General features: G+C 42.7%; 1 protein-coding gene across 4 annotated transcripts in view; it reads right to left on the reverse strand.

The window, feature by feature from the left end:
* The window catches only part of chd4a (chromodomain helicase DNA binding protein 4a), a 38,055-nt gene that overhangs the window by 20,845 nt on the left and 5,443 nt on the right, over positions 1-11,767 (reverse strand). For all 4 annotated transcript variants that reach the window (XM_034892016.1, XM_034892015.1, XM_034892014.1 and 1 more), the window contains exons 5-15: positions 8,520-8,638; positions 7,768-8,033; positions 7,309-7,439; positions 6,675-6,813; positions 5,304-5,473; positions 4,426-4,659; positions 3,318-3,521; positions 3,007-3,215; positions 1,666-1,797; positions 1,468-1,567; positions 341-532 (exon numbers count right to left, since the gene is read on the reverse strand). In XM_034892016.1, coding sequence (XP_034747907.1) covers positions 341-532; positions 1,468-1,567; positions 1,666-1,797; positions 3,007-3,215; positions 3,318-3,521; positions 4,426-4,659; positions 5,304-5,473; positions 6,675-6,813; positions 7,309-7,439; positions 7,768-8,033; positions 8,520-8,638 — 1,896 coding nt within the window. The remainder of the gene's footprint in view (positions 1-340; positions 533-1,467; positions 1,568-1,665; positions 1,798-3,006; positions 3,216-3,317; positions 3,522-4,425; positions 4,660-5,303; positions 5,474-6,674; positions 6,814-7,308; positions 7,440-7,767; positions 8,034-8,519; positions 8,639-11,767) is intronic.

Here is an 11,767-nt window from a genome sequence, read left to right on the forward strand (position 1 = left end):
TGACTTATACAAAATGGCTGGATGGCTCCTGGCCAATAGGACGACAGCTACACACAGGCAGGCTCAGCTATTTCTGCTAAGCCAAAATGGCTTTAAAGAAAAAAGGTAAATTAAATTAAAAAAAGGTATTAATTATGTTAAAAAGGGATATGTTTAAGATCATAAAGAGGACAAACTAAACAGTAAAAACTCACTTTAGCATTATGGGCTTAGCTCATGTTTCCATACAAGAAGAACGTAGACTGTTTTAGTGTATGTGTGTGTGTGTGTGTGCGTTTGGCCCCTGAGGGAGTGTAACACACATCTTAACAACGTGACCCAGTATCTCACAGCCACCCACCTCTTTATAGAGCGAGTACAGGAAGACGGCCGTCTGAACCGTCTTTCCCAAACCCATCTCGTCGGCCAGGATGGTGTCGGTACCCTGAGCCCAGGAGAACCGGAGCCAGTTGAGACCCTCGAGCTGGTAGGGGTGCAGCGTCCCCCCCGTGCTGTCCAGGTACTCGGGCTGACGGTCGAACTTTATGGTCGGCTGGGGAACGGAAGAGAAAGAGACGGGAACAGATCAGCCACAAGGAAACTGGGAGTCACATGCAAGGTGTGTACAGCTTTTTAAGAGTAAGCACGCAAGCTTTGTTAACCCTTGTGTTGCCCTTGGGTCAAATTTGACCCATTTTCGAGTTTTTTTATATCAGAAATATAGGTTTCTTTCAACTAAATTTCCCCAAAAATAACTACTGAGCACTACTTTCATGGTCTACCCGGGTCTGTGATAATACATAAACATATGTCCCTAACTATTTAAACTATTTACTAATACTAGAATATTGACTAAAGTTAGCCAAAGATTTGGCATCATCTCATGTACATGAGGTGCAATGACCATACGTACAAACAGATGTATAAAACGAGTAATGGTTATAAGTTGGAATCAAGTTGGTATAAGAAGACGTAATAAGACAGAAATGGGGAATAATTTACAGGATGCTTCATGCTTTATAAACAGGGAACCCAAACCAAGTCAATTTTGGTCGATGGGAAGACGACACAAGGGTTAAATGCAAACAATGTGTCAAACCATTTCTAACTATCTGTTGCGGTCCAGCAGAGACGTCCCGGCCTACAAATAGCACCCCACAGACTTGGGAAACAATCTCTGTCTGGTACAGGTCCTCGCAAAAAGCACACCATTATCATTTTAATATTTGTCGATGGAAATGAGAAGAATTACACAAAGCGATCATTCTCTCCCATCTTGAATTGGATGGAGTTATCTTGATTGTACATCTTGTATTGTAATCGCAACATCTGTTAAAATAAAATCGCAATGAGGTATTTTCCTCATATCACGCAGCCCTACTTTGGAACTTGGCCAAAGTTTTTGGTTGAACTGTTTGAGTTGCTCCTGTTAGAGTCAAAAAAAAAAAAAAAAAAGGAGGTCAAAAGACATAAAAACCTTGGACTTACATCTACCACGGGGTTCTCAGGAGGTCTGTCGGGCCGCTTCACTCTTCCCTTCACCTTGATCTTCTTCCCAGGTTTCCCCTCGTCTCCCATCATCAGCTCTCTGAAACCAACACACACGGAGAGCGGAGCTTAGCAGAGTAGAGCGTGTACATCCGTGTCCCTCTGCAGGTTAGGTTAGGTTCTGTGTCTGTAACTCACCTGTGGTTCCAGTACTGCACCTTGTAGGTGTCAAACTCCGGTATGTCCATGTCGTCGGCCTCCCAGGTCGCCTGGTCGTACGCCAGCTCTCTCCACTTGATCAGGTAGTGGACGTTGTTCTTCCTGTCCACACTGGAAAATACGCAGCAAAGAGGGGAGAAAATCTCAATTTAATCCACGTTGTGTTCATGTGTGGAAGAGGATTCATGACAAATTGGTGTTTGTAATCGCCCTCATATTAGGAAAGATAGATTTTTTTGTGTGTTAGTTGAAAGAAAGCAGAATCTGTAGAATTTTGCACTTTACAATGTACCGGTCAATCTTTTTTAATGGGGCCTTGTTATATTCAATTTAATGTTCAATAAAAGAATGTTGGAAACGATTTAATTTACATTCAATCAATTTGTTGTATTTTTAATATTTAAAAAAGATTATTTTATGGGCTTTCCCGCCTTTATCTGATTGGACAGCCAGGTGACAAAGGGGAGAGAGAGAGGGGGAAGACAAGCAGGAAATCGTCACAGGTCGGGTTCTGCATCAAGGCTGAAACCTCGAAGTACTGTATCTGTGCGCCTGCTCTACCCACTGACCCAACCCAGCCCCCAATTTGATGTATTTAAGAAAAATACTGACAGGAGTAGAAATGCAGAACTGAGCACTCTTAAATATGTGTTCTATTATTGTTGTTTTTGCGATACTCAACGTTATTGCATATTTCCCTCATTCCGTGCAGCCCTTATAAAAAGCATTACACTGCAGTGCTGTCCTAGTAAGTTAATCTGAGATGATTCATGACACCAACGTTTAAAATGTTGCACAACAAAGTAGACATTCTCACATATTTGAAAGAGTTTCGGATAAAATCCCAAATTACTTATGTTGTACATAATATATGTACAATCCTGGGATATAGTAACTCAGAACAGTTAGTAGAAGAAGAGCTTTTCTTCTTCCTAGTTATAGCATCAGAGCTCATCTTTAAAATGTGTGTGTGTTGGAGGGATGGGCAAGAAATCGATGTATGGATATCACGATATGAGACAAGAAATAGTCTTAGATGTTGGATATATCCTAATAAGGTAATTGTTGGCTGTACCTGGTTTTACAGGCTGCTTTACAGTACTAAAGACTGTTCTAGCTGCTCCATTATTTACCTTTACCTTCTAAGTCATTCAATCATTTCTGGGGATTATCATAAATCTCACTGTGTAAATAACATTTTGTTAAAAACACCAACAGTCAACCATACAATATCGTCGCAATATTGACATCGAGGTATTTGGTCAAGAATATCGGGATATTTGCCCAGCCCTAGTGTGTTGTTTAAGTGTGTGCGCTGACCTGTGGTTGATGATGCGGTGCATCATTAGCCACTCCATCTTGATTCCAAAGCGGAGGTATTTCTCCTCCAGCTGGGCATACATGGGGTTCTTGTTCTTCCTCTTAACGATCTTGTCCTCCTCTCCTTCGCCAAAGTCGATGGGCGGCGGGTCATCCATGTCGTTCTTCCTCTGGTAGTTTCTGAACATCACCTGACAGCTGAGCTCGAGCTAGAGGGTGGAGGGGGAATAAAAAGGAGGACGGAGGTTAGAACAGGGATACAAAACATGGTCAAATACAGTTGTTTGTTTATATGTGTGCTCCACACACACCTGGAGCTCCGTGACCCAGGAGCAATGCCAGTACGACATGTTGGACCACTTGGCGAAGAACTCCCTCTCCGGCCGCCCTGCCAGCGGGGCGGGGTCGGGGGAGTCGGCGGGGAGGTCTGGAGGGCGGGGGACGGGGGTGGGTGGAGGAGCTTCACCCCACCGCCACGTCAGGATCTTTTGGACTTTCCCTTTCATGGATGGACACTACAGAGAAAAATAGAAGAGAAAAATAACCCAACATATTAATGTTATGGTGTTTAACCTTTTCTTTCAAATGCTCAAAATTGGCACCATGCTTGCTACATTCTGGCGTGACTTTAATGACATTTTGACAAAGCTCACTGGATTTCCCTTCCCACTCTGCTTGTTAGGGAACTTTTAGGGATCATTACATTTAAGAAGTTTCCAAAAGTAGTTTCTTACGACAGCCCTGTGCAACGGCAGGAATTGCCTAGCCATCATGTGCAAGTTGGATTCCCATCTCCTTTTATAAGTCTATTCCACAAAAGGTACATATACTCTTTGAAATGAATATAATTTTTGAGATTTGGCAGCTTATATGGATTCCTTGCTGACTCAGCAGACCTAATTTGAATTGATATGATAGATAGACTATCTTTGCATTTCATCTCTTAACCTTCTATTCTTTTTTAGATCACCCATTCCTTTGGAGTAGGATCTTTCTAAGTTTGTAAGTGGGCAGGTCAGGGAAAGGATTTGGAGTTGGGTCTTTGTGAGTTTACGTACATTTCCTTAAATAGAAAATATTCAAGTTAGAAGGAAAGAAATGGCATCATGCGACAGCGCCAACAAAAGGTTGTGCAGACTTGGCCTTGGGTGTCTCCAACGACCATAACAACAGTCGTTACAACAGCCAGGAGGACTAAACAAAGGAAGGGCTCTCAATCATCTTGACAACGACCCCACAGAGGTTAGTCGGTTGGTTTCCCTACCGTTCAGTCAGACCTGAAGAATTCTCTCGGATGAAAACTCCTCAAGCAACTTTAACCAAGTCCAGCTACCCATAAAACATGTTTTAAACCTTCCTTGGATATCCAAGACCTGCAATCAGAGGCCCTTTGGCCCTGAGGGTCTGCTGGCGACTCACCGTGCAGCGGGGGCAGATCCACTCTCCGTTGGGGATCTCTGGGAGCGGCGGGTTGAGGCAGTGGATGTGGTACGACGAAGGGCACGAGTCGCAGCAGAGCAGCTCTCCCCCGTCTTTACACACTCTGCAGAACTCCATGTGGAGGTCGTCCTCCTCCATCTCTCCGGTCTCGCCGATGTCCTCCTCGCCTTCTGACACCTCCTCCCTGGCCTCCCATTGGATGCCCTCCTTCTCCTGGGAATGAAAGGAAAAGCTTGTCAAAACTAAGTTCCTGTTTCGTTTTAAGACGCTTTATCATCATTATGTTGAAGCCATTTGAGACGCTCAGGCTGCTGGATCTTTCTACACCTGCAGATGTCCCTTTCTCCAGATAATACTTGGAGTGAGTTTGTTGTGGTTTCAGGACTTGCAGAGAAACTAGGACCCTGTTTTCACTTGGTTTAAAAAAATCTGTCTTAGATGCGATCAGATCACGAGTGGACAGCGTTAAATAGAAGTGTCAACAGCCACCAAGATGCATTGTGATCCGATAACTCAAACCCTTTGCTGGGATGGTGTGGGACGCATTTGACCACACATCTTTTGTTGTATAAACGCTAATGTGTGCTGACAGGAGAACAAGTAGTCCGTGCGGGACGTGGTGGTTGTTCTTGTGAAAGCGCGCCAACGATCCGTAACCTTTTAATTTTATAACTGTCATTGGTGCGCCCGATGAAAGGAGATGTGTTAAATTCTGCATTAAAATGCAGTCGATTTGAAAAGGTCTCTTTTTTGCCTTGACTTGGACATTTTAACACTCAAAAAGATCATTTGTAGGTATTCCTTTAAGCAGCCAGGATGAAGAGTGTCAGAGATGAGAGTGTATGCATGTTGCTTACACAATGTGGGCAGCTCCAGGTGCCCTCGGGGGCTTTCTCCATGTCGGGGTCCAGGCAGACCATGTGGTACGCTCTGGGACAGGTGTCACACAGGATGATCTCTCCACCCTGCTGGCAAACCTCGCAGTAGTCCTGGTGGTCCGTCTCATATCCGTCACCTTCCTCGGCTTCTGATTTAGAGAGAAAAGTTTTTTTAAGTACTAAAAACGCCGAAAATCTCACATCTTAACCCGAGACACAGGGTGTGATAGGTGCGGGGGACCCAGGCTCAGCATTTTAGACTTTTTTCCGTGTGTTGTTGATGTTGTTTGTGAGAGGAAAACCCACTCGGTGAGTCATTTTTTTCCACCTTCAACGACACCTTTTTGTAGCCGGGTTGGCTCAGTTGGTAGAGCAGGCGCACAAATATAAAAAAGGTGTATTTCTCGACGCAGAAGGTCAAGGGTTTGAGTCCGAACTACAGGATTTCCTGCATGTATTTCCCCTCTCTCATCTAGCTTGAAATGCTCAAAACAAATCTTTTATTTATATAAATAAAACAACTTTCCTCATCAACACCAAAAAAGTGAAATTTAAGTGTTTCACTGTAAAAATATAAACCTTAGGTGGGCTGAATCCATCTTTATTGCTCGTTCCTCAATATATGGTTAAAAGTTATTAAAGCAGGTTAAATGATGCAAAACTCACAATAACAAGTTTGCACATTTTATCAGAGAAGTTCTTGTATTTCTTAATGATCTTTTCGTCAAAATACACACAAAGTATATGGTTTTTCCTTCCAAGATGTCAGATTTCAAGGGTTATGTTTGTCTGATGTTTACCTTAGGTCCTCAGAGACTTACCAAAACACTACAACTGTCGTTAAAATGATATCCACAGCTAAGAATCTCCATTCATCTGTGACATGGTAGGCGACAACCCAGACCAAGATGCCGTCTTTCTAAATATACTCATAATTCAGCTGACTCACAGTGACTCATATGTGTGTGTGTGTGTGTGTGTGTGTGTGTGTGTGTGTGTGTGTGCGTTCACACATGCACCTCCTCCTGTTGTCGTGCATTCCAGAGCCTTTTAATGCCTCACCCGGCACGCAGTAATTATGGCCGGCCGCTGTGTGTTTAATCCGCTAACTGTAGGCTCTTATCTGCAGCCGCTCACACCTCAACAGGTAGAGCTCTGACTTGTCACACAGAGCATGAAACCAGCAGGGTAACGGGTTCAACTCCCGCAGGTTACACAAAACAGAGATTGTGTATTCAATGTCACCGTAAGAGGACCAAGAAAAAGAAACTGAAAGAAATTTAAAAAAGGAGAATCGTGGAAAAGACAAAGAGGAAGACCGTCTCATACAACACGAGCATGCACACGTACCTTTCTTTTTCTTGGGTTTGCTCTTGGACGGCTTCTTTTTGCTGCGGCTGCTGCGGCTGTTCGATCCCTCGGAGACGGAGACGCTGTTCATGCTGCCGTCCTCAAAGTCACTGTCCACTTCAGGCTCGTCCTCCTCGCTCTGAGCAACAGGAGAGACAAGCGGCGTGTGTAAAAAGAGTTTAGGGCTGCAACTAAAGCTGCATTTCATTGTCGATTAATCTGGGAAAAATGCCCTTGAATAGATATAGATCGGTGTTTCCCAAAGCAATAAATTACGTCTTCAAATCTTGTCTTTTATCCACGACTCAAACATATTCATTTAACTGTCACAGAGTAATGCCCTGGGACGCGTTCCTATGTCCCAGTGTATGGTTTGGGAGTGTGGTTTGAGTAAAACTATCAGAGGAGTGAAGAAACCAGAAAATATTCACATTTTAAAATAGCAGGAATGAGAACATTTTAACTTGTGCTTCTTAAAAAACTACTCAAACCGATTACTCCATTATCAAAATAGTTGGCGATTAATCAATTGTTGACAAATATCTGATTAATCCTTGTAGCTCTAAAACAGCAACAAAGCACCTCAACTGTTTGCAAGAAGCAGGAGGCAGAGGGGAGGAGAGGCGGGTCGTACCGATGAGCGTTTCCGCTTGCTGTTGAAGCCTCCCAGTTTGATTTTGAGAGGTGCCACTTTCTTGGTCTTGGCGTTATTCTTCTTGTCTTGTGGTTTAGGTGTGGGTTTGGACTTCTTGCGGGCGTTGGGACCTGCCGACACACAACAGAAAGGAAGAGGTTGAGAAAAATTAGAATAAAAGATCAGCTAGAAATCAACAAATCGATGGAAATTACCCCGAACTTCCTCTCAGCAGAAAAAATGTCCGATATCAAGTATGTGATGTTGCAACCCAGCTTTGAAATTTCAGGTTGTGGAATATCATTTGACAATTTTCTTTTATTAAGCCTAATTTGAAAGTTGAATGTTTTGTTTTGTTGACAATGACATCTTTTAATTCCGCCTACAAAGCTCTGATTGGTTGGTTGTGTATCCAATCGGGGGAATCATGACAATCACAGCCTCCTCCTGTAACTGTACCTTTGCCTTCCTTGGTCTTGGCCTTGCGTATCGGCGGTGGAGGGGGCAGCTCAGGCTCTACTGGAGCTGCCGGCGCTACAGGAGCCGGGGCGACCTCTGCCACCATGGTGTCGACCGCCGCCGGTACGTTGGCGGTGGCCAGGGCCGCGTTGGCGGCCGCGGCTCCTCTCAGGGGGTTGTTGGTGCTGAACTCTCGCCACTTGGCGCCCAGAACCATCATCATCTTGGACACGGCGATCTTGGGGTTCTTGGCTGCGATGAGGGGCCTGGAGGGGAGGGAAACCCCACATTTAAAACACAAGCCTGATGGAGCCGACATGATCGCAGTGGATATTTGACACATTTTGCTGTTTGCAGATTACGGCAACTGCCACATTAGCTCAATTTTACTTTCAAATCATAATAGTATGAAAAAGAAACTAGTGCAACACAGGATTGTAATCTACTGGTCTTGCATTGACAGACCTTCCTCCTCCTGTGGAGAGAAAATTTGCTCTTTATTGGATTTTCTTTAAACCAATCACAATCATCGTGGGCGGTGCCAACTGTCGTACACAGCGACGCGGCCTCTGTCTAATAGCCTTGGGAAAGAAGTTGTTTTTTTAAAACTTAGATTGGACAGATAGTCTAGCTGGCGGTCTGGGTTCACCCTGCAGAGATTTGAGGGGCAGTTGAAGGTATTTGAAGTTAAATACCTCGGATTTTTCCAGCGCATTGCGAGCTTGGTTTAAGTGCAAACGAGTGCCATCTACCTGACGAATTGGCTGAAGGCCTTGTAGTTGGTCAGAGAGCGGTAGTCCTCCTCGGTGAAGACGTGGTCGATGTCCTCCATGCCCCAGTCGTCAAGCAGCTGCGATGACGACTTTGGCTCCTACAGGAAACAAACAATAAACTGCATTAAGATTAATACATTACATTAATTAATCATTGTTAAATTAAAACAGAGAATACAGTCCACAAATGTGACCTAATATACGCGTTAACAAACAAAACCTGTAGGTGAACAACCACAAATATTAGACCTTGGTTTCGACAGCCATCTGTCAAAACTATATATATATATATATAAATGAATTATTTAACTAACTATTTAACTAACTAATAACATTACACGGCCACACATCAAGGGCTGAAACTCACCATTCCTTTCTAGATTAATGTTCAGATTAACCTAATTAATGATTAGTTGTTTGGTCTATAAAATGTCAGAAAATGGTGAAAAATGTCCTTGAATGTCTTGCTTTGGCCACAACTCAAAGATATTCAGTAACTGTCAGAGGAGAGAAGAAACTAGAAACCAGAATATTTTGACACAATGAGATTTTGATAAATAATCATCAGTAATGTGAATATAATGACTAAATGGGTGGAAGCAACAGTTACACCAGTCTGGTATGATCATAAAATGATGACTGTAATACAGCCTTTAAAACCAGGAAAAGACAACTTATGCCATATTACGATATCTGCAATATAAGACAATATCAAGTCACATACCATAATATCGATATATTATCCAGCTTTACTAGAAAATCTTCATATTTAACAAGCTGGAATAAGATGTTTTTTCTGGTTTTCTAACAACCGCTTTATCTCAATGAGTGAGGCGTTTTTAATGCTAATGTGATCAGTTGATTAGGTGACAAGAGTGTGTAGGAGGACCTGGTTTAGCAGACAAGTCCCCAACATGTGCAAAGCTGTTCTGCCCATAACTCAATATGCGCTAAAGTAGTATGAAATCCATAAATGCCGTTTTTATATGTACATTCAATGAGTCTGTTCATGTTTTGTGCATCACGGGAATCGTTAAGGCATACAGAGACAACATAACCATTTCCAAGTGTCTTTCTGAACATTGTTGTTGTTGTTGTTGTTCACAACAAACACGTTTTACATGAGAAGATGCAGCCAGATGATTACAGCACCGACATGACGACGCACCGGCTGGGGGGACGAACACGTGGGACCAAATGTGGCTTTTTCCTTTTTGGATCTGGGGAAATAAGTCTAAACGGCACAGTTCACGTGTAGAGTTCTTTTTAAATAATAAGGAAACATTGTTGTTGTTTATCACATAAGCCAAGCCATCCACCTCCTACACCTTTGTTGCCTCCTTGTGCGTCAGCAACAACCATTATTTTACCTCACCATGTACACGATTATGACCCAGCTATCGGAAGCCTTTCCACATCAACTGAATTTTACCCGGATTTAATGATTGTTTCGGTTCATTCTGAAATGATTTCCTCGACTCTACCGGACCGTGTTTGCGGGGTTAATAGGTTTAAACGTCTGACGAAGAGGGTCGGAAATTAGAAACCAAACGAATGCTACAAAAATGAATATTTGATAAGTCCACTTGGAGTCACCTGCCACTCTGACCACTTAGTTTTGAAAGATAATTAAATTAAATGACCTGGTACTTTACTGATGATCAACAAAAATCTCATTAAGGCAATATTTTGTGAAAGCAACATTATTCAACACTACAATATCGCTGCGGTATCGAGGTATATGGTTAAAAAAAAATTGTGATATTAGATTTTCTCCATCTCGCCCAGCCCTACTTAGGCATAATTTATTCCTTCTTCTTCTTTTGCATCTTTTGTTGGGATGAAACCTCCTTAAAAGGAGCATGACATGTGTCCTAAACTGTGACCCAAATGTCCAACTTTGGCACTTGTAACAAAGCAGCAAAAGGCTGAAACTATTAACTACATTACATGTAAATCTGTCAATTATGTTCTTGATTAACAATTTGGTCTATAACATCTAAGAGAAGAACGAAAAAGCTCAATATCACATCTTTAAATAGCCGTTTTGTCTTCCAAAAAAATAATAATAAATAAAATCTCGGAAAATGACTCAAACGTCAAAATCGATGACAAAACACAAATTAATCGGCTGAGCTCTGTACGAACGAACACGATGCAACACCGTCTAACCGTCTGTTTTTCCTCTGTACATTTTATGCCTGCCCTTCCTTTATAAAAATGTTCAACCATTTTTATTATTACTACTATATCCGGGTCTAAAACCTTGGTAAACCTGCAGCAGATGATGGATCTGGGAACTACTAGACCTGTTGGGTCCTTGTAAATTCTGGAGTGTGGTCTAGACCTGCTCTATCTGTAAAGAGTCTCGAGATAACTCTTGTTATGAATTGATACTATAAATAAAATTTGAATTAAATGAATAACACTCAAAAAGCTTACAGACAAAAACTACTCGGAACAAGTCGACCGGGGACCACAATCCCTAGATCTGAGAGAAGTCTTTTAGTTGGTTTAGATCTCACATTAATTCGACTTAGGCGCTGCCCAAAACCCAGCTTTACATCCCTGCTGATTATTTTGCACATTGATGCTGTGTTTAAGACATTTTACTATACTTTTACTTTGTTTCCCACCAGTCCAAGAAGCGTACGGGGGAAGTTTCTGCTTGTTTTGAGAAACGTGCTTCAGTCTTCCCTTCAGTCAGAGCACAGGCCAGAGTACTCCATCGTGCTGACATATTTACTTCTGAATCATAGTAATCAGATGCTCCCAAAGCTGTGCCTCGAAAACATGTTCAGTTGGGCTTTTTTCCTCAAAGAAGGGCGCCTGGCGTGTTCAGCAGGAAAGGAAGGGCGCGTTGGGCGCCACACGGCTGCATTATGAAAGTAGCACAAGCCATCGTCTGACAAATGAGAATTTGGTTGGACAATCGCATTATCGACTAACTGAAAAGAAGCCATTAGCCCAAGAGAAAACACAAACAGGCCAATTTATGCTTCTGCCTTATGTCAACGCTGTGGGTACGTGGATGTACGTGGAGATACGTACCCTACCTGTAGCCTGACATGCACCTCTCAAACATCCTGGTAGCGTTGAATTTCACCCTAATTTCCAAGTTTTTCTTCTCCATGAACAACATGACACTATGAAGAGAGTTAAACTTTCCTGCTACAGATCTCCAACCCTTGCCAGAAAGCACAGGGGAGACTAATCCCTGTCAGTCT

This window comes from Etheostoma cragini, chromosome 14 (genome assembly GCF_013103735.1).
Source record: "Etheostoma cragini isolate CJK2018 chromosome 14, CSU_Ecrag_1.0, whole genome shotgun sequence".
Taxonomy (NCBI): domain Eukaryota; kingdom Metazoa; phylum Chordata; class Actinopteri; order Perciformes; family Percidae; genus Etheostoma; species Etheostoma cragini.